Raw genomic sequence first — 22,179 nt, forward strand, 5'->3', positions numbered from 1 at the left:
TTCCATTAAAGTAAAATTTGGATTAAAAAGTGTTTTTTCACAATTAAAATTTAAAAATTATTAATTCAATAATAATAATAATAATGTATATAAAAAAGATAAAAGCTCTTTTTATATATTAGAGATGTAACATATTTAATTGATAACATGCTATGATTAATTATATTAAAAATATTTATTTCTGAATCATATACATAAAAAAAGGTTGAATCTTACATGGTTAAAAAAGAAACATGACTGAATATAAAAAACTAAGTATTTATATGAATTATATAATTTGATAATAATATCAAAAAGAAAATAAAAGTCTAATATTTTTGTACCTAATGTAATTATAAATACCAAGATTTTTATTTTTATAATAATAGTATTTGAATATATATATATATATATATATATATATATAATCAAATAACAATAATTTAATACTACAAATGGTAGAAACAATGAGAAACTATTATACTAGCATAGCAACAATGAGCAAAATGTAACTAATGAATGAGGTAGAAATTTGTTAATAAATGAAATAATAATTTGGCATTATCATTTTACTTATATTTGTACAAAATTGAATTGTATAACAAGGATAAGAAATAGTTTTTTAGGCTGACCATATTTACCAAGTACAACAAGACATGATATTTGATATTGTTGATGAGTAGCATATCACTGATAAACTTAAAAGCTTCAAAGAGATTCTACAATCCATCAAATCTATCACTAAGTCTATTGAAATAAATTTTCTATCAATTTTTTTTTGTTAAAGTATTAGACAAAACTACCTTCAAATTAAAACTACATATAAATATTACACAACAAGTTATCATCTCCAAAGTATTCTGGTTAGTTTGTTGCTTGCCATCAATTCCAGAGCAGTGGGCAGGCAACAAGTTGAGCACAACTCTTAATTGAATAAATGATATTAGAATTTGCTTATAATTGTATTTACTAAAAAGATTAGATGGTTAAGGCTCTACTTCTTAACCACAAAATCTATAGATCAAACTCCAAAAATAAATCAAGTGATATAAATTGGTAAAAGAATTTGTGGACCCCATAGTTTGTTTTGACACTCCACTTCTCTTCCTAACTACTCTTCCATCTTCATCTTTCCTTGGACTGTGGGCCTCTTAGAGTTCTGACTTGGGTTGGATTGTGGGCTCGCAAATTAAATTAAAAAAGTGAGCATGCAAAATAATAAAAGTTATTACAATAAAACACAAAATTTTAATGGAGTGTTGGAATTACAGGGCTCCAAATTGACACCAGTTGATAGTTACTAAATCAGCTCCACTGCTCTCGGGTAATTCATTTAACTGTTTAGCAGTTGCTGAACGGATTAGAAGTTATGTGAAAATATCAAGCTACCGTGCTGAGGTGGGATAGGTTCATTCTCTGGATACTTTTCGTTGCTTATGGCTTGAAATTATCTAGCAGTATTTCTTTCAACTTCCACATACACCGCAAATTCAATGCAAGACGGAGAGATCTGAGAGAATGGTAGGCATCTGGAGCTTTCAAATGTCACCATTACATTCTAGAAATAGATAACAATACAAGCAGAATTGCACGATTCAAACTGAGAAGTTCTAAATTTCTTACAATTTTGGAACTGGTTGCAAGTTTAACAATATCATGCGACGTGGATGCACAAACATGGCATGCAAATAAAAACAGAGCCCTCACAGTTTATGTGGTGTGCTGAATCCATGCTGGATGATTTATTGTGGGAGTTCCATAATGTAGCCTCGAAAGCAGAACGAAATAACATGCCCTCTACAGGATCCTTACAAGTCCACATCTGAAAAAAATACATTCCCTGCTCATTGCGGAGGGAAAGTTCACTTCCATGCTCTAAGATATAAAAATCCAACTTCAATAGATATAAAAATCCTCATGTCCAAGGTATGCCACTATCGTAGATGTAAAGACGCGACGTACTGGCATGCTTGAGCTGTACTTTGAGCCTGATCTGCATGTTCATGTGGTTAGATATTCCTCCAATTGGTTGCAAGCCTCTCGCACGACCAAAAAATCTGGTCGAGAAATAGCTCTGGTATCTACATGTGAAAGAGATCTGATATCTCTTTGGCATGATAGAGTGGGTGTCTTGCTTAGACTGGCAATATGTGACACATCTCAGTGGTAAGCCGTCATACTCATAGAGGGGCCCTCATGATCAGTGTAAGGATCAGCTTCTCCCCGGTATGAATGCCATTCGCGTTCTTTGCCATTAGTCTTGGCTTGGAAGATATATCCTATACTAAAAATCATCGTCAAGAAAGTAAAGGCAGCCCCTACAGCAAAGATGGCCTTCTTTGTTTGTCTGCAAAAATTCTCATCCTCACTAACAACTCCCACGTCCAACTGGCCTTTAGTTCGGATACTGTTCACAATTGCACCAATGAGTAGAAAGAGCTCGGCAATGACGAAAGAAAGCCTGCAACACCCAAGCCAACCCCATATTTGAATCCACAAGCTGCAGAGATCCCATGACATAATCAACAAGGACACCCCTCTCAGTCACATCAAGAGAGGTTTGAAGTCAAAAAGGGGCTCCCTGGCGATGTTGAGAGTTTCACGGCGTTTGTATGAGGACATGGCACAAATATCCTACATACGAGGAACAAATCAAACCTCACCTCCCACTATTCCTCCCTTTAATCACACACTCTTGATGTTACTAAACCTTTGATCGACTAATGCGACACATTCCAAGGGACTCCTTGACCATAGTCATTTCACCAAACTCATGGGAACTTTTGAGCTCAGAATGGATGGTTAAACTCTTGAATTCAACCTCCTACATTCCTCCCAAACCCCTGAGCGTCTAAAAATTGCCTAGTTTTATTCTCCGAAAATACGCATGGAGTAGCTGTGTTGCCAGAAGTATCTTACCAGGATAATATAAGAAACAAAATTGTACAGACTCGTGAAAAACCGGACTTCTGAGTGGGTTTCCCGCAGTAGATGCAGCAGGCATAACCTGTGCTTAAGACCTGGCCAAAGAGGAGAAAGACAAATGCCGAGGCTGCTAGCCCAGTGGAAACATCTTTCGTGTAACCACAGGTGAGATATCCAGGCTCAGCATAAGTTGGTCGCGCCTACAGAAACCCACATCATTCCAAGGTCAGCATTCGCAAAATAATCAGCATCGTATTTCTGAAAGTGTCTCTCAAACCAGGTTGTTGCCTTGACGAAAACCAAATTCCTCACTCATGGCCCTGCAAACCTGCAAGATGCCTCGATGCTACTTCCACATCTTAATTTTACTTTGAAGGAGTTAACAAAGAGGCCACACAAGTTGGTTGAAGAGAGAGGATAGTGGGCCGTGGCCGCCATGCTTAGAAGCTCAACTTTGGATACTCATTTCATTCGGAGAAAGCATTTCCTCGCCCTATCAACTCGATCGTGATCTGGTTGTTCATGGAAAAATGCCTCTCTACGATGAAACACGATATTTGTTAACATCTACAGTATTTCTCTCCTGTCACGTTCATCTGATCAGGGCTTCATTACACTAAATTTCATTTTCGATAACAAGTATTCAATTCCTCTAATTCTGACATGTACCATATGACATGTGCAGCCAAGTATTCTAGTGCAATGTAGTAAAAGGATGGAGCGCCTTTTGTTGAATTTGTGCGATCGTTTCAAGATAAATGAAAGCGCTGCATGATGCAGTGAGCGAGCACCTACTTTAGGTCCGGAGGAAAGGCAAAGAAACTGACCGTACTCCGCTTAGCCATCGCGCCTAAAGCAAGCCCGAAGGCAAAAATGTCGAAAAACAAAGCCGCGCCCAACATGCGCGGAGATAATTTCTCCATGGCGTTAGCTATTCGACGCACCCTACTCCTCCGTCGCCCTCACAAGCCAGAACACACCTGTTCCAAAACCTCTGCCTCCTCTCTCAACACTGAGCAAATGTACACCCGCCCTGCAACCGATTCTTTCCCACGTCAAACCAAACTTGACTAAGCTTGCTCTCACCTACGCAAGAGCACCAACTTCGCATCCCACGCCTCACGAAATACACTCCCTCAAATGCCAACTTCTCTTTAGAAACTTTGTTAACACTACTCACTGACACTTCCCTAACTATACGTGCTCCCTGCGTCAGTCGTTAAACACCCTGCCCCGACACACTCGCCCAGTCAACACACCACCGAACTGGAGATTGCCGCAAGACACAAACACACATACTCACACACACCTTAGGGGCTAAACCTTACGCCACCTCAAGCAGATCCGAAAATGGAAAGATGCGAGCTCCAATGATTCCACTGAAGACTCACAAGAATGCGCAAATTTCGTAACACTTCACAGCCACTGACAACAATGATTAACGAGCACTGGCTGCAAATGAAGCAAAATCGAGGCGTCTGAGCTCCCGATGCACTATGATCCTCGCTTCATTATTGTCTCAGGGGTGACGTCGATGGATGAGAACCGGTTGGACAGATAATGAAAAAGCATCCATCGGCATCTCACCCTCCTCGGCAGTGGACGCAATTGATGACCGGGAAGACCTCCGGGAGGATATCATTTAGTCCAAGCTCAATCATTCTTGCCGCTATTTTCTAAATGTTGTGTTGTATTGGGAAACTTTTCCGCCAAAATAAACATGTGTTGAACATGGTGACGAATGAGGAAGTGATGTATCCCGAAAGGATGAATGAAAAACGGGGACGAAGTCCATGCACTGGGGGCCTCGAATACGGAGATACTGTACAGTATATTTCGGTGGGACATTCCGAGAGGGGGTCAAATCCTTCTATTTGGGAGATTCAGTGAAGGGTGAGTCCGCTTGTGCTTAATCGGACATGGGGAATTTTATTTTATTTCATTTTATTTATTTTTGTAGCTGCTTTTCATGTGATAATATTTTTAGTTCGACGTTTGGAAAAAAGTGTTTTGTGAAAGACTGGTGCTCATTTGATGTTGGAAAAGGAACGCAAGTAAAAAAAGTTTTTTTTTACCTATATATTGATTTTAAATTACTTCAATATGTAGCAGTCTGACTTCACCCACTAGGCTTTGATTTAACTATTGTTTGTTTTTATGGGTTTATGAATTAATTGTAGTAGTAAAAAGTGGCAAGAATACACAACCATTTCAAAAGCACTTCATGTGTTAACTTATGAATCATGCTGCTGGGTGGACTGAATTGGTAAGGCCATTCAAATTAAGAAATCATAATTTACGGCATGGCCAGTCATGCCAAACATGAAATTCATAAATATGTTATGTTCATCTTATTATATTGCTTGTACCGACTGTGAAAATGTTTAAAATTAGGGTAGAAGTATCAGGTCAATACACACTTTTTGCACATTATTTCAGATTTATTTATTTATTATTTTGTTATGAATAGTTTTAAAGATCACCACAAGGAATAGAATAATTATGTTTAGCAGTTTGAATTCCTAAGATGGATAGTGGATACCATTCATTTCATTTTAAAAAACTATAAAAATAAAACACGTGCAGTTTTTTTATTTTTAATTCTGTTGATATTCTCTGGTTGGTATTTCTGGGGTTTTTTGGAAGCTGAGTAAGGAAAAAAAGTAAATTTTGTTCATAAATTCTTTAACATATGTATTTTAAATTTGAGCATGGCAAAGTTCATTGGAAATCTATTATTGGATAAATTTAAATATATTTTTATCTCTAAAAAAATCTCATATGTTCATGTAGAGTGGTCATAATATCAAATTTAAACATATAAATCATCATTGTCTTTATAATTTCAACATTTATTGAAACATGTAATTAAGTTATTTTAAGACAAATAAATTAAAATTATTCTTTTTACATTCAAAACCATTAAAGCAAAGTTACATGATATTTAATTACTTGTGAATTTAAATTAGTTGATATAATTGTGCTTTAATATTGATATTTTAATTAGTAGTATTTTATTTTTAATTTAATACATGATTTGCAACACATTTTGTAAGTAAAATAATACTTAGATCTCAAAATATATAATCATAAATTAACTTTTAATATAATATAATTATAAATTAGTACAAGTGAGTAGCATTCAAAATTTTGTCTCAAAGAACAAAGTGCCAATAAATGATAGAAATTCATAAAACTATTGTATAAAGTATATATAATTTCTCTTTTATTTCTTTACAAATTTATTTTGATATTTTGATATTTTTGAAAACTTCAAAATAATGCTATAAGCATAATAGATGCAAGTTTTTTTATTTTTATTTTTATTTTAAAAACAATATTATAACTGCATGGCATTAAAAATATTGGAAGAGGCTTTAATATTTTTATAATTAATATTTTGTGGTTTTATATGAAGATTAAAAACCTTCAAAATTTATCCATATTTATAGTTTTTAATTTAATTTGTTTTTTTATTTGTATTAACAAATTATAAATATAAGAAAAAATATCAAATATCAATGAAGATCAAATATTTAAAATAGAATTAATAAGAATCTAAGAATTTATAAAATTAATAAAAACAAGTATAAATTCTAAAAATCAAATAATACATTTAAAATTCATTTAAGAGAAGATATTTTTAGTTTAAATACTATTTGAAGAGAAAGAACTATTTTTTAGATACTAAGATTTTATTTTTTTATATTTAGAATTTTATTATCTTTTATTATATTTTATATATCTATATTATCAATAATATTTTAGAAAAAAAATTTTAATTTTAAAACATCAATTAACAATAATTTTTTTTTTTCAAAATTTTAAATTTTAAAGTTTGAATTAATTTTTTTTATAAAAAAATTTGATACAAAATGGATATACTTTTAAATAAAGTTTAAAAGTTACAGGAGCATCCAAACTTCTAATATCTTATGTCTAAGATAAAACTTAAAGCAAAATTATTAACTTACTTAATTACTGTCAAGGACAAGAACTCGATGAAAAAACAATTCAGACAAGTGAGCCTTCACTCAAAGAGAGGTGACAAAATATATATAAACAAGTATATATATTGAAAGAGAAAATGGAATGGCTATTGCCAAAAGACAAGAAAACTAAAGACCCTTGAAACTAGACTAGAAGCAAGAAAGGAGTTGACAAGAGTGAAGAAGCCTTCACTCTTGTCTCTATATATACTATCTAACTAGGGGCTATGTGGCGACGTTCTATAGGACCTACAATATTTGTTGACTTTGTAGGACACATGCCTTGACTTACAAAGCAAGTTTTTCTACGTGTGGGCCACATAATTAGCTTGATCTTCAAGCTAACAACATGTGTGGCACATGGCCAACTTGTTGACCACGTTTCTAATCCAAAAAGTCAATTAAAGACACCTATGAAGTCAAAGCAGCATCTATGAAGCTTCTAGGAAGCTTCGATATTAAATACTATAGAATTAACTTACTTTTATCTACTTTTACCTACTTCTACTTATTTGTATATGTAATTACTAGCTTACATGATTATGTCCGTGACAACTACACATAATTACTTTCTATCCTCAAACATATCAACTATTTAACATCTCAAAAAATGTTTAAAATTATATCTTATTGATATATTTATTTTAATTCTAGAGCTATTATATCTATTTTTTATCTTTTTTTGTAGTATTTTTGTATTTGTAGCACTAAAGAAACAAAGAATCAAAAACTAACAAATTCAACTCAACAACTATTATTTCTTGAGTTATTGGATGACGCATTGAGATTGTCACAATCTTCAAGTTAACATAATAGAAATGAAGACTATTAGACCAACATGTTCTTTCTTGAATAGATGCTGAAACACAATATGTTTGATATCATAACCTTAAAAAAGACTCATGATATTTGATATTAATATTGGAGGTAGAAACTACTCTTCACAATGTTCCAAAGGTTTTATTTGAAGGAAGTTATAAAAGCCTTAATAATAATAAAATAACAAAGTAGTATTTTGCTCTTGGTATGAAATACTATAGATGGTTGAGAAGACCTATCAACTAGTTTCACATGGAACAAAGATTGAAATATGTGACAAATACAATTTGTTGCATCTTAAACTTTTTCAATATATGATTAAAATATGTAATATTTTTTTATAAAATACTAATATTATTTAAAATATTATATATATATATATATTAAATAAAAATATTTAAAATTCTATATTTAAATATTTTATATATCTTATAAAATTATCAATAATTAAAATAAAGATTATATAAAAATATCTTTTTTATATATATATATATATATATATATATATATATAATAAAGCTAAATATACCAAATATCAAAGACATGAATCTAAACAAAACTTTAAGAAGATAGTATATTCTTATCTCACTATTAAGGAAGAAAGTAAGCAAAAAATAAATAATTATAAAATAGAAAAGAAACTAAAATAACTATTGTTAATTATAAAAAATCTAAAGAATTTTAAATGAAGTTTGTAATACAATAAATGTATTGATAATATTGTAGATGTCCATAGTATTGCAACTATATATTTTAACTACCTCAAAGATATTATTGAAGCTTCTTAGGCACCATAAAGCTTGTAGTTTAAGCATCAATTTTTAGATTACTTGCAATACAACTTCTTAATAGTAAGTAATTTAGAAAACAAGTTTCAATAATTACATGGCATGCTTATAAAAGTTTAAATTAATCCATATATTATCTATCTAGTACCTTTCTATCTATATCTAATTACTTCTACTTACTATATATATTATAAGTTGCCATTATACCATATCAATAATATGATATACTAATATATAATATTATTATATATTAATTTAATAAATATATTTTAATTAACATAAAAATAAATTAAAATTCATATGATAAACTTAATAGATTGTAATTTATATAATTTAAAAGTTAAAAAAGTGTATTATAAAATATGATTTATAATCTAATCTGGACACTATTGAAGAATATGAGTACTTTGATTTTCATAAGACATGTTTAACCTTTACCTTCTTGTTGTGTAGCAATATTACCTTCAAATGATATCAATCAAGGTCCATTGCAAAAATGGAAAATAGAAACCGACATAAATGAAATTCTTTGTGTATAAGGGAAGTGTTTAAGTAGGAACATGAGATGCTGCAAATAAAATACCATTAAACAACTGAGACTGTAACTACCAAGCATATCAAATTCATGTCTTCAATTCATAAGAAATCTCAAAGTAAATGTTGCTATCATCATGTCCTCTTAAGTTCTTGAATAACATTAACTCTGTCTCATTTAATGTGAAAAATCATTCATGTCATGAACTAAAAAAAGTGTGGTGTCGATTGATGGTATGACCAGGTCTCTCACAAATTCTTTGTCGCAGCGAGAGCGTGAGAGGGAGCTCATAACCTTGCATTGACAAAGAACGAACCCCCAATTGGAAATGTTTTTGTCCAATTAAAGCAAAGTAAAGGAAGGGGCCCCACCCTTCACCTGCTTGGTTCCTGCGGTGAAGATATCACGCACGGACTTCATAGCTTGAACATGAAGGACCTGTCTTTTTAGTGCCGGCTTGTGTCGCATCTGTATTTCCCATTCCATCGTTCAGGGAAAAAATTAGCAAGATCCAGTTATTCTGAACACATGTTCGTAACAAAACACATTGAGCTTCAAATGCATAATCAAATGCACACAATATCACGTTCAGGATGATGTACGAATCCTCATTCAAAGACGTAGCAATGTAACAGAAGAGACGGTAGTTGTGAAACTTCTCGTTGAATCATTGGAAGCTTCTTCATCAAATGGGCCTTGATTGATTTCATTTCTGGTACAACAGAATATGTATTCATCAATCCCTTACTTTGTCCATGAGAGAATAGGTTCTTGACAAAACAAGATAAATCTCATTTTACTGATACTCGATGTATACTTGATGTATAGTAGATTGTGTTCACTCTGAAAAATAATACTAACACTGTTCATGCCTACAACCAGCAGCACTCACATATAAATTAAAGTTCTGCAAAATTTTAACCTTTAAATTCAGATGGTGGTCTATCGATCTGAACACTCTTGTTTGCTAAAGGCACGAACTTGCTTTCTGAGTCAATATTGGCCTCGGTAATGTCCTTCCGTTTCTCTCCAAATAGAATCTCTTTCGCATCAGGATCCAAGTTCGCTATGACGTAGGCATTGAGAGTTGGCTCTGTCAGATACAAAGGCAGCATTAGTATTCACTGTTCACTAGTCAGTAAGGATTGGGACACTCAATAGGCCTGTGCACCAATGCTCACTGAAAAAAAGAAGAAGAAAGAGAGATGCTGCAGTAATACAACGTTCTGAAACGGCAAAAATTTAGCGAAAAAGGACACTTTGAAGTGAGCCGAGTGAAATAACTGGGTGGTTTGAGCCTGGGTTGCCTTCCCTGCACCGCACCTTTTGCTCCAATCTTTACTTGCTGCACTACAGAAAGGCTCATTTAGGATGCTACTTAAAAACTATAGTTGCAATAGTTTGCTTCTCCAACTCATCCATAGTGGAACATCAAATAAATTACTCGTTTTTGAAGGACAATCAATGACTCTTGCATGCAAAGAGGTTAAGCTCACACAATATGTTAATGTCAAATTGGTATTATGAAAAGCATGACTGATTGTGCCTGTGCTGGTTCATAAGTCGTTGACCATTTTTCTTCTGTTTCATGACAGAAGGCAATCCCCGAATGATTGAGACGGCATATAAATTCGTACCATCCTGCAACGTAGAAAGTACCGTGATACAAACAATGGTGCTGAAGAAGAGGTTGAATGAATTCCAGTCTTCATGGAGAGCATCTTCTAGTTTCGGACTTATTTGATCAGAGAAAACAAACCTTTGACGGCTCCTGCATTGCCTTTCGCTCCCTAAAAGCCTTATCCGATTGGTGGCTCATCCGGTCTTGGGTTTGCTTGTCGCCTACCATCACTGCTTCTATCAGCTGAGCACCCAATGCAATAGCTTATTGAACGCCAAACACCACAAGAGAAAAATGCATCTATCTTGTCCTGAACAGTTCAACTCCACTTAATACCCTCTAAAATGATAGTAGTTGTCCTCTATGGTTGTAATTAGATCTGGAAAATCAAGCATGATCTTCGTCAGTACAATTGAACAGAAAATTAAGATTCCTTTCACGCCAAAAACGTCTCGACTTCAATGTTCCTACTCAGGAGTAAAATCTAAGAAAGTTGGTACGATTGTCCTGCCTTCTTTCTCCTGTAAGCTTGGGCCAGGAGGGCAAATGGAAGAGTATATTCACACGGAGCATCCTTACCTGCAAATTGCAGCACTCCACAGTTCTCAGGAGGCACCGATGTTGAATATAGTCCCAACAGTTTAATTTCCATTGCAAAGACGGCTCTCAAACTTCCAACACATCGATTTCCAGCCATCTAATCTTATTTTTAGAAGCACTATTGACCAGTGTTACACATCGAATTTAACAAGGTGGGTACAAAAAATTAGTGCACACCAGCTTCGGAGGGCGCATATTCATCGGCTGGCCACTTATGAAGCTTTGAGAGTATCAATCGCTGGAACAGAGGGAACTCCATCTGCCATGAACATAACAAGTATAGCTCAATAACCTTCTGCCTCCGCATCTTCCGTGTACGTTCTAACGAGTCCTTGCCATATAGATGATCGATTAAGCAAGTGGACACAAAGACCAAGAAGTCAAACTAGAGAAACCAATCTGCAGAAGGCCACAGGAATAGGAGGCCAGCTGTGATAGTACACTCTTCTTGTTACGATTGATTTGAAAAATGGCGGCCTCTATCTCTGGACTCCCCATATCCATATTCAGCACGGCGAAGGCCAGTGAAGCTTCGTCAGTCGTAATCACTCCTGCAACCCCTTCGCCTTCAAATCATTTTGTGATAGCGAATCAGAAAGTACCATCTGTGAGACCAAGTTATTGAGGGGCAGGATGTATGGTCTCCAAGACGAAGAGATCAAGATTGGCTTCATTCGTTGAAGACATATCATGAAACTAAAATTGAAGAAAGGGTTACGCACTTCTTGTAAAATCCTGAACAGCACAGCTGTAGCCTAAAAAAGCCGTCAAGAGAGGCACAGAAAGAGTTTTTAAGGACTATACCAGTTCCAGCAGAGTCAATTATATCAAAACACTCTCTCAGTTCTATTTTTTGTTTCTCGCTCAGCTCAGGTTGTTTCGGCCTGCCATGAGCTCTTAGCCATCTGTCTACAAGAGAATTGGCGAGTATGATCTGCACCGCACAATTCATTCAATCACAATGTTACTCACAATTACAACATGTTGTAATGCAACGCAACCTAAACTCTCTCAGCCAGCTCTCCCACCAGAAACTCTTAGATTTTCCAGTCCTCAAATGAGCTTCACAGTTCAGACTCTCTACATCATGCGCTTTCACCTTCTCAGCAAGCTACAGATTTTTACCTTAAATAATAAAAAATGATATTAAAGGGATCGTATGTACAGAAGCCTCCTTCAATGGCAAATCGAGTGGTGCCATGTTTGTGAGCGAGAGCATCAAGCAGCACACTGCAACACCACGACTGTCACAGCCCAGGATATGCGCTTCTTCATCTTCTTCCTAATGCACATTGCTGTGGGTGTGGACCAAGCGTGCCCCTTCTCCCCAAACACCGACGCTTCGACACTACCAACATACCTTTCATGTTCACAAGCCTCTTCCAGTAGACAAAAGTGGATAGCACTTGAAACGCCCAGAACACGACATCAGAACTCGTGTAGGGACCCATCTGAAAAACCACGAGATCAGCAAACTCGTGACTGTCAAACGAACAAACTCTAGAACGCCAATCTTCGCTGTGATACCTTCACATCTGGTCCTACAAGACGATACAAAAGAAAACAAAAGACAACCATATTTGGAGAAGTAGAGTAAGATTTTAGGGGGGCGGTTCGAATCTGTCTTTTGAGGGTTCACATTGTAACCAAAAAGTCGAGACAAACGACAACCATATTTGGAGAAGTAGAGCAAGATTTTAGGGGGTGGTTCGAATCTGTCTTATGAGGGTTCACATTGTAACCAAAAAGTCGAGGAACGATATCCATGAGGATGATGATGGCTTCTGAAACGTCATAATTTGGATCTGCGGAAACGCCTTCTCCAAGCGTTGTTGAGGTTATGACGTCATTCGATGCCGTGCTCAGCAGGATTCGAACCTGCGCGGGCAGAGCCCACATGATTTCTAGTCATGCCCGATAACCACTCCGGCATGAGCACTAGTACAAGACGTCGACACCCCAGGGGCTCGAACCTTGGACCACAAGACTAAGAGCCTTGCGCTCTACCAAATGATCTAGGACGGCACGGGAGGACGTCAAATTTGACCTCAGAGACGTCCACAACAATAAGATTATATAATATATATCCAACGGGCAGGTTAGTTTCGTTTTACTCGTTTGATCCGTTTCACTGTTGTGCTAGCCTAAGGACCCTTAATCAGTCTGATGAACCCAGGCAGTTTGATCCCCAAGAAACTAGCTAAATGACCTAATTTACATGCTTAGGTACAAAGGTTTTGGACCCACATGGTTGGAATGTGGTTGCGATCACTATGGTTGGAAAACACATGGTCCATGCGACGAAGGTGAGCATCATGCAGTTAGTACCTGAAGCAAGTGATCATCTTGACTTGGATCAGTGGGGTTGAAACTGATGAATTGCTGCACGAGTGAGAAAGGACTAGTTTAATTAGCCAACTGTAGAAACACGAAACTACGACATGTATTAGCTCTAAACATGGAACACTGGAGTTAGCAGCATACGTAAAGATTAAGATGCACACCCCTATGATTTCATGAGGACACATACCTATATGACCACAAATAGTGACCTACTGTTCGTTACGAAACAACACCACAAGTCCAGAACGCAAATCAGTCGGGCGTCTGGCTCGCAACCTCGTGGTCGCTTCGGAATAACTGAAACCTGAGTAGTTAACCTAATGGACGAAGCAATCTGTGTTTCCATATGCCTAGACACGTCCATTTACACGGAAATTCAACATAAGCAAAAAAAAAAATACCAAACATGCCAATTCCTTCAAGAAATGAACTGTACCCAGCAGTTCTAAACATCGCAAATGACGCACCAAGGAGGAGGGAACGGACCTGCAGGCAACGAGGTAGACACCATTGAATACTTCCTCAGATTGTGCAATGAGGCAAGGGTTAACGGCAGAGACTACAGTAATCTTTCAAGACAAATGTTGGACAATACATACCAATGTGTCCTGCGATGATCTACCAAATGAGGTGAACAGCCAAGCAAGTTAACACCTGGTCCTAGACCTGTCAAGTCATACCTCGCGCTCCACCAACTGTACTAGGTCGAAAGCGAGGAGTGTCAGAGAAGGAACCCTAGATTACAAAAACCAACAGTTTGAACGTAGGTCTTCTCTAATGCTCCCCGGATCGATGATCTTGCCATGCCTTAGAAGAAAGAATCTTTACTCAAAAAGAGAAAAATATGCATTCCTGGTTTCACTCCACACCCAGTAATCGGAGAACCTCATTTGCAAACTCTTCTGCTGTTGGAAAAATCTTTGCAACCGCCCTGCTCCAAAAATTTACATAATATTTCAAGTATTGTTGTTGGTGTATTTTTGGTGTTTAAAAATTTTCATTATGTAAAAAATAAGAATTCTTCTACAGTCTTTTGACAGAGTAAATAGACAAATAATTTTGGGTTTCATACTATATATATATGTACATACATATATATTTTTAAATATATAAAAAATAAATATCCTATAGAAATTATCAATGTAGAAAAATAAGATTATTTTTAGTGAATCTATCGTTTATCAATAATTTTTATTTTTTTTATCAATGACAACTCATAATTTAAAGATAAATTTGTAAAAAAAATATTTCATTATAAAATTAACACAATAATATTTTTAAATAGATATACACTGTAGATAGATAGAAATAGAAAACTAATCCCTAAAAATAAAGCAATTGTACTTTTCAAAAATGAAATAATGTACTAAACTTAAATAGAATGTGAATGTTAAATTGACCAGATATAATTCCGGGTAGGAGATCCTGACTGAATTTCCTAGTCAACAATTTTTATGGATTCAGATGCTCTATTGTTCTTCGCAACCACCCACAAGGATGTTCAGCACATGCACGAAACATTAACAAGAGTCATAGGGTACTATTTCATTTTCAATCGTAACGATAAATATCCATCTCAACTTCACGGTGGTAGTCTCTGGCATCATCTGTGAATAGTTACCAAGCCATTCTTGACTTGCATTACAATGTGTAATTACACGACGAGCATTCTCGACTTATATCCAAATTGATTTCTTTTGCCTTGCTGCAGCTAATGGAGATGATGGACAGTGGCCAAGTGGTTGACATCAGTGGATTGCCAAACAAAGGACTTGTTTTACTTCTCAAGAAGATGTTTTCGGCTTTGAACCCAACTTTCTCGCAAGGGACTTATTTTATACCCAAAGTCGCATAACCAACGATGGAACGTTTGGCCCCAATTTTCAAAGAACTCTCCGCAGCAACTCCTGCTACGGATGCAGCAACAAGAGCAGATTTGGAGACCCCTGCCTTTTTAGATAGTGGGCCAGGTCCTTTGGAAGTAAAGCGCAGGTAAGCTGTCAATTTAGGTGTTCGCTTCCATCAAAGTTGTCATTGCAAATTCTAAACAAATGTGGCGACGTACTAGTACTTTTGGTCACACCTGACTTTGAAATATTGAATTTATGGTGTGTTTTAGCGTTTCTATTACTGTTGTTTCTGAGGGACAGGGTCATGGGTCCAGCGATGCATTCAGCTGAAACGTTAGCAGCCGCTGCACGAGTTAAAGAAGCTGTGGCTCGTCTCAGGTGTGACGGTCTCAACTGGTAATCAGTTCTTATTTGGTCGAGGACATCACGCAATGTAAATTGTTACTGATACGAGTAAGTCTCATTTTTGTCGAAAGCATTTTATTTCCTTCCAAATGTCCGTGTTCTCATTTTCTATCCTTCACAGTAATTTCACCATTCTGTCCACATCAGTATTTTCTTCATGTTCCTATGCAGTCAGATATGCCTTTGTGATCACATTTTTCAGGGAGGCAGAGTTGGAGCTAGAGAACGATCCATGGATTGGACCTGCTCCTCCAACAGTGATGGCAGAGGTTGCTTCTACTTATGAAGCTGAGCGATTCGAAGAGGTGTTGTTATGAAGTGACTCACCAAGTATTGTTGATTCTTGTGCCTTGGCCGAAGCGCCAAACTCTTCAATATTCGTTGGTTCAATTTCACACCTGACTATAATGCAAACTATTAAGTTGTTGAGTAGATTTCGCAATGAATACTGTTCCTGTCTTTTGAAGATATCGCCCTGTTTGCTAATAGACTCTACCCGTAATTCACTATTCATTTCCTCTGTTCCCAGATCACCATGATTGGGTGGTATAGTCATTTGTAGTGATGCTCAATGCTTTTTGCGAGGTTCTGATCAGCATGCTGTGTCAATACATACATACAGTCAACAGTAAACTCCGTTCTTATCATTAGTCCTTTTCTCAACTCACAAGAGACATTCCTGCAAGACGATCCCGATTGTGAGATACTTCACAAATCCTCGTCATCTACCATCATCTCTCGAGAGCTACGTTTGTTTCTGATCGTTCTCCTTTTCGCGTGATAGGTTAATTGGGATTTGTATTCCAATTCGGCAGCTCAACCAAGTCATCGTGATGGTGGGGTGTCTCCTCCAAGCGCGCCAAACAACGGTAAGTGGTGGGCAAGCTTCGGCCTAAAGAGTGATTTGATAAGGATGTCGGTGCGTATATTGCGAGTAGGCCAATACTGAAATGTAACTTTTTAGTGAGCCGCAAGTTGGCGGATGAAATGATATTGAATAGAGATTTGTTTTTTCCTGGAGATAAATTTGGTGGTGTCCATCAAGGCCAACGCGGATTCATTGTCTCAGTACACGAGAATAGGTTGTTTTAGGGTTTCGGTGCAGTGGAGGTCGTGTAGCAGTAGCCAAAGCCACGAGTTCAGACGCGGCGGTGGTCATGGCGACGTACTCAGCTTCGGTACTGAACAACTGCAATGGACTTCTGGTGAATAGAGCTCCAGCTTATGGCACCATTAGAGAGTAGAAAAACGTAGCCACTCGTGGAGCAGCGCTCATTGATTTTTCCTGCCCAGTCGGCGTAGCTGAAACCGTGAAGGGAGCGCGGAATAGAGGAGGACCTGCGATACTGCGATACTCCAGATAGAAACCCACGGTACCGCAAAGATAGCGGAATGTGTGTAGCACATCGCTTCGCGCCTTCATCACTGATTGTAAATGATGAAAAAAACTTTACAGCCCGCGACCTCAATCAACTTCGTTGATTACTCGAAACGTTTCTGACTTTGCGACAAGTCTTAGCATTAGTATGAGTTCGTTGACCACGTAAGGGCAATCCCGCATAATTGCGAAAACCGCAAGCACGAATATGTACTTGGCCGAGATTGTGCATGTACTGGGCGAGGACGCTGATGGAGAAGGAAATGTCCGAGCGAGTACACAAGCTGGCCCAGTTCAGCGAGCCAACAATAGTTGCGTATGGAAAATCGACGTAGAGCAATTTGTCGATAGGGGTGGAAGGACAATCTTTAGTAATGAGGTGCGTCCCTGGAGCAAGCGGAGTCGAGACGGGTTTGGAGTCTAAGAATTCGAACTCCGCAAGTTTTTGTTTAATGTGGAGAGCTTCGGTTACTCGCAGCCAGCCGCGGTCGATGTCGCGGGTAACCTGTAGACTCAAGAGATGGTGAACCTTGCCGAGGTCGAAGAGGAGGAACCGCGCATGCAATTGGGTCTTGATCGAATGAAGCAGCATGAGACTACTGGCCGCAATCAAAGTATCCTTGACATAAAGGGTGAGCACCGCAAAGTCCGAGCCATTTGGTAAGTAATAAACATTGCCGTCTGCGGTTGAATTTGTGAAGCCGAGTGTGATCAAAAATTGATTTATAATTTTAAACCACTCATGAGGTAACTGCTTCAACCCGTAGATGGTTTTGCGAAGTCGGCACACCATGCCGGGGCAAGGAGGAGGGGGGGGGGGGGGGGGGGGGAGAAACACCCTCCGAAATCCGCATGTAAATCTCCTCTTGCAAGAACCCATTTAGAAAGGATGTCTTCACGTCCATTTGATGGATGTGAAGATCCAGTTGGGCGGTGAATGCAAGAATGAGGCGGATTGACCAGATCTTCACAATTGGAGAGAAGGTTTTGTGATAGTCCAAGCCCGGGACCCAATTAAATCCGCAGGCTACGAGTCGCACCTTGTAGCAATCCACGACGCCGTTTCTGTTGAGTATTAGCTTAAAAATCCACTTGCATGTTATCAGCTTGCGGTGAGCGGAAAGATTCGTGAAAGTCCAGGTTCCATTGACAGCATGTGAATTTAGTTCTTCGGCTATGGTGGACTACTAGTGATGGCATTTGGGGGAGTGCATTGCCTTGGCATAAGAGGCAGGTTCCAAAGGCACAGCGGCAACGGTAATGAGAGCACACTTCGTGCAAGAGGAACGATTAGAAGTGGGCCGCCGGCGGAGAATGCTTAGATCATAGTTTTCAGACGGGTCTCTCGGTGGTGGAACGTCTTTGTTGGTGCGGGCGAACTGTCGAACGGGATAGGAGAGAGGCTAGCTGATGTCGAGTCGACGGCAGGGGCATCAGAGGTATTAACAGGGGCATGGACATGATGGCCCAAATGCGGCATGAGTTTCAGGTCGGTTGGGGATTCTACAATGCGGTGCGGAGAGGGCCAAGGCGGTGGTGGAGAGCTCGCTTGGGACGGAGCCGCGGATCGGAAGGTCGGTGTGGGAGACGGTGGCACAGTGGAGAAATCCATTGGTAAGACCCATAATCTAGAGGTAGCACAACCTCAAGATGAGCCGAATCGGGTGGAAGGTCATTGGTGGCCGAAGGCGAGCGTAGTTCATGGGGTGGATTTGGAATGGACGTCGAGCGGGGTTGCAGCGTCGAAGGAGCAACAACAGCAGGCGATGAATGTGCGGCTTTAGGGAGCGGGGCAATGGCTTGGGATGCTGGAATGGTCTTTGTCGCCAGTGGTGAATGCAGCGATGGAGTGGCTCCAACAAGGGAACTTGTGGACAGGGTAGAGGTGTCAAAGGAGGACGATCCATTGGGTTGATAAAAATTGGGGTCGGCCTGGATGACTGAATCAGGAAGATAGTCGGGCAGCATAGAAATCACGCAAGGAACACTCTCCTCCTTGAAGATGACATCCTGAGAAACGAGTATGGCGCCATTGCTTACATGTTGGACTTTTTAGCCTTAGCTGATTGGGTTGTATCGGAAGAAGATACATTCTTGAGTTTTTCCATCAAGCTTGATCCTAAGTGGATTAGGGATCTTGGTGAAACATTTACTTCACAACTTGATATTGCTCAAGTTTTCAACTTGATATTGCTCAAGTTTTCAACTTGATAGTGCCACAATTCAAATGGGGTGGTGTGAGAAGGAAAAGCTTTTGAAAAAAAAATTGCATTTTTTTTTTTTTTTTTTCCTTCCAAAACATCCTCAAAATCATGATATTGATTAAAAATATTACTTGATATCTTTTGACCATTAGAAATAGGCATGGCATATGTTGAGAATGTTTAGAAAGACACAAGAGTAATAGTAAGTCATACACATACACAAGTAGTAGTAAGTCATACACATACACGAGTAGTAGTAAGTCATATACATACAAGAGTAGTAGTAAGTCATACACACAAGAGGGTTTCTAAGGAGAGAGAGCTTCACACACACAAAAATCTATTGATTTGGTTGTGTCTCGTACACAAGAAGAGAAGATAAGAGGATGAACAGTACTTCTCCACTAGATTCTAAATACTGTAGCTATGGTAATTACTGTAGTCTACAGTAAATATTATGGAGAGCGTCGGCTACATTTAATGATCTCAACACTCCTCCTCACTCATCATAATATTTACATAATATAAAATTTATATAGATTTATGATCTATACTTTTTTTGTGATCTTGTAAGATCAAGAATTGTTGCTTCATTAAAACCTTATCTAGGAAAACCTTATTTTATTTAAGGACAAAACCATAGATAAAGGAAAAAGAGTACAACATCATTTTCTTTAATTATTTAAAGAGCTCTTTAACTTTTTTATTCAAGAAAAGCAAGTCGCTGCATACCAATGCCATAAGTAAGTCGACGATGATTCCTTAATGGGAGAGCTTTGGTGAAGAGATCAGCAAGGTTATTTGTAGATTCAATTTTCTTAATTATAAGTGCTTGATCAGTAATCAAGTCATGAGTATAACTAAAATACTTTGGATCAATATGCTTTGTCCTGTCGCCTTTAATGAAACCAACTTGTATCTGTGCAATACAAGCACTATTATCTTCATGCAAGATAGTTGGAGAATCATCATATGAAAATCCACAGGTTGTTTGAATGAATTTATCAATTGATCGCAACCAAATACATTCTCGGGATGCTTCATGTAAGGCAATAATTTCTGCATGGTTGGATGAAGTTGCAGTTATTGTTTGTTTCATTGATTTCCATGATATTGCAGCTCCATGTCTTAAAAATACATATCCTGTTTGAAATTTAGCTGTTGTAATATCAGATTTATATCCTGCATCACAATATCCAACCAATTTTGGATCTGCAGATTTTGTGTAATATAATCCCAAGTCTTCAGTACCTTTTAAATAATGTAATAAATATTTGATGCCATTCGAATGTTGTAGTGTTGGACGTGCACTATGTCTTGCAAGAACACTAACTGCAAATGCAATATCTGGTCTTGTAGATGTAGCTAAATACAAAAGTACTCCAACCACTACGAGGTATGGATATTAGTCTTCCAATATTTCCTCCTCCTCCTCGCATGGACAGTATGGATCATGACCATCACGACCACGTCCAACCATTGGTGTGGACAATGGATAAGCATCATTCATATTAAATCTTTGCAAAATTCGTCTAATATACGTTAGTTGGTAGAAAAAAATGCTACCATCTGTAAGATGCATAATCTAAAGATCAATGCAAAAAGTTATTTTTCCTAACATTTTCATCTCAAATTCACGTATAAATAGGTTTGTAGCTGTAATACATGCAGATGTAGTGCCCACTAGGTTAAGATCATCAACAAATACAGCGATGATCACAAAACCAGTTTTATCTCATTTGATAAACAAACAAGGGATTAGTGGATCACTTATAAAATTATTTTTAATTAAATAATCTCGAAGACATTGATACCATATTCGTCCGGATTGTTTTAAACCATACAAGGCCTTTCATAATTTAATACCACGATATTTTCCTGAAGCGGGTTGATTTGGAGTTCCTATTTCTAAGCCAGGTGGAACTTTTATATAAATATTTGCATCAAGAGAACCATATAGATATGCACTAACTACATCTATAAGATGCATCTCAAGGGTGGCATGAATTGTCATTCCAATAATGTATCGAAATGTAATTGAATCCATGACTGGAGAATATGTGGATTCATAATCAATGCCAAATCGTTGAAAAAATCCTTGAGCAACAAGACGAGCTTTATAGCGGGTTATTTGGCCTTGAGCATCTTGCTTGCGTATTAATACCATTTTATATCCCACAGGGCAAGTTGTAAGAGTGTCTACAATTGGACCAAAGACTTTCCTCTTACGCAAAGAGGCATACTCTTCCTCAATAGCAGTTTTCTATTTTGACCAATCAGAGCGACGCATCGCCTCTTCAATGGTTTGAGGTTCACGATCGTCTTTTTTATAAGAAAGGGCTTCTATAATCATATATGCAAATGATTCATCTATCGTAATAGATGGTCTGTCCCAAATATCATTTGTAGCACAATACAGAATAGATAATTCTTTACTCAATTTGTTCTTATTCCTTCCAATTCTAAGATTATTTTTCATGGGAATTGAAGGTACATTATGCATGGATATATCATCATGAATTGGTAGTCTTGCAAGATGAGTGGCAATTTCTTGAGAAATAATACCAAGATTAGTTAATTTTATAGCTTTCTTCTTACGTGGTTGCTTATCTGGTCCACGAGTTCTTTTAGTTGTTGTTGTTATAACTTGAGGTATTGTAGTCAATGGCACTGCAATCTGAGTAGGTGCATTCTGAGCCTCATTAATAGGAACTCTTATAATTCTAGGTGTACCATTGAAGCC

General features: G+C 37.4%; 3 protein-coding genes and 1 non-coding gene across 20 annotated transcripts; 1 reads left to right on the top strand and 3 right to left on the bottom strand.

The window, feature by feature from the left end:
* Nucleotides 1-1,688: 1,688 nt before the first annotated feature.
* Nucleotides 1,689-4,372, bottom strand: LOC112278524 (uncharacterized). The gene is made up of 4 exons (XM_024512133.3): nucleotides 4,214-4,372; nucleotides 3,732-3,937; nucleotides 2,899-3,104; nucleotides 1,689-2,440 (listed from the first exon to the last, which is right to left on the bottom strand). The coding sequence occupies exons 2-4, from the start codon at nucleotides 3,825-3,827 to the stop codon at nucleotides 2,140-2,142; spliced, it is 603 nt and encodes a 200-aa protein (XP_024367901.1). The 5' UTR covers nucleotides 3,828-3,937; nucleotides 4,214-4,372; the 3' UTR covers nucleotides 1,689-2,139.
* A 4,743-nt stretch (nucleotides 4,373-9,115) lies between these two features.
* LOC112278221 (uncharacterized) lies at nucleotides 9,116-12,984 on the bottom strand. Of its 7 annotated transcripts, XM_073532037.2 has the most exons (11): nucleotides 12,896-12,913; nucleotides 12,422-12,707; nucleotides 12,061-12,190; nucleotides 11,698-11,822; nucleotides 11,434-11,515; nucleotides 11,168-11,235; nucleotides 10,795-10,899; nucleotides 10,320-10,380; nucleotides 9,958-10,128; nucleotides 9,692-9,747; nucleotides 9,116-9,503 (listed from the first exon to the last, which is right to left on the bottom strand). In XM_073532037.2, exons 2-11 carry the CDS (start codon nucleotides 12,473-12,475, stop codon nucleotides 9,378-9,380), a joined length of 978 nt encoding a protein of 325 aa, XP_073388138.1. In that variant the 5' UTR covers nucleotides 12,476-12,707; nucleotides 12,896-12,913; the 3' UTR covers nucleotides 9,116-9,377. The 7 variants fall into 7 exon arrangements, 6 of the variants coding, with proteins under 6 accessions (XP_073388138.1, XP_024367162.1, XP_024367163.1 ...); XM_024511394.3 differs by having other exon boundaries at nucleotides 11,698-11,807; nucleotides 12,422-12,984; XM_024511395.3 differs by having other exon boundaries at nucleotides 9,678-9,747; nucleotides 12,422-12,984.
* Nucleotides 12,985-13,103: 119 nt separating this feature from the next.
* On the top strand, nucleotides 13,104-19,520 carry LOC141045042 (uncharacterized). Of its 11 annotated transcripts, none has more exons than XR_016500848.1 (8): nucleotides 13,104-14,229; nucleotides 15,003-15,136; nucleotides 15,311-15,591; nucleotides 15,750-15,827; nucleotides 16,057-16,159; nucleotides 16,639-16,723; nucleotides 17,711-17,864; nucleotides 18,722-18,861. XR_016500848.1 is itself a non-coding variant. In XM_090247416.1 (7 exons), exons 3-7 carry the CDS (start codon nucleotides 15,461-15,463, stop codon nucleotides 18,862-18,864), a joined length of 540 nt encoding a protein of 179 aa, XP_090103542.1. In that variant the 5' UTR covers nucleotides 13,104-14,559; nucleotides 15,003-15,136; nucleotides 15,311-15,460; the 3' UTR covers nucleotides 18,865-19,520. The 11 variants fall into 11 exon arrangements, 8 of the variants coding, with proteins under 8 accessions (XP_090103542.1, XP_090103547.1, XP_073388145.1 ...); XR_016500847.1 differs by lacking the exon at nucleotides 18,722-18,861 and adding an exon at nucleotides 18,000-18,071 and having other exon boundaries at nucleotides 17,711-17,892; XR_016500846.1 differs by lacking the exon at nucleotides 18,722-18,861 and adding an exon at nucleotides 18,000-18,071 and having other exon boundaries at nucleotides 16,639-17,864.
* On the bottom strand, nucleotides 13,114-13,195 carry TRNAS-AGA (transfer RNA serine (anticodon AGA)). Its single transcript has one exon. It is a non-coding gene; the product is annotated as a tRNA-Ser (tRNA).
* Nucleotides 19,521-22,179: the final 2,659 nt, after the last annotated feature.

The sequence above is a fragment of the Physcomitrium patens genome, chromosome 25 (assembly GCF_059467195.1).
Source record: "Physcomitrium patens ecotype Gransden chromosome 25, ASM5946719v1, whole genome shotgun sequence".
Lineage (NCBI taxonomy): Eukaryota > Viridiplantae > Streptophyta > Bryopsida > Funariales > Funariaceae > Physcomitrium > Physcomitrium patens.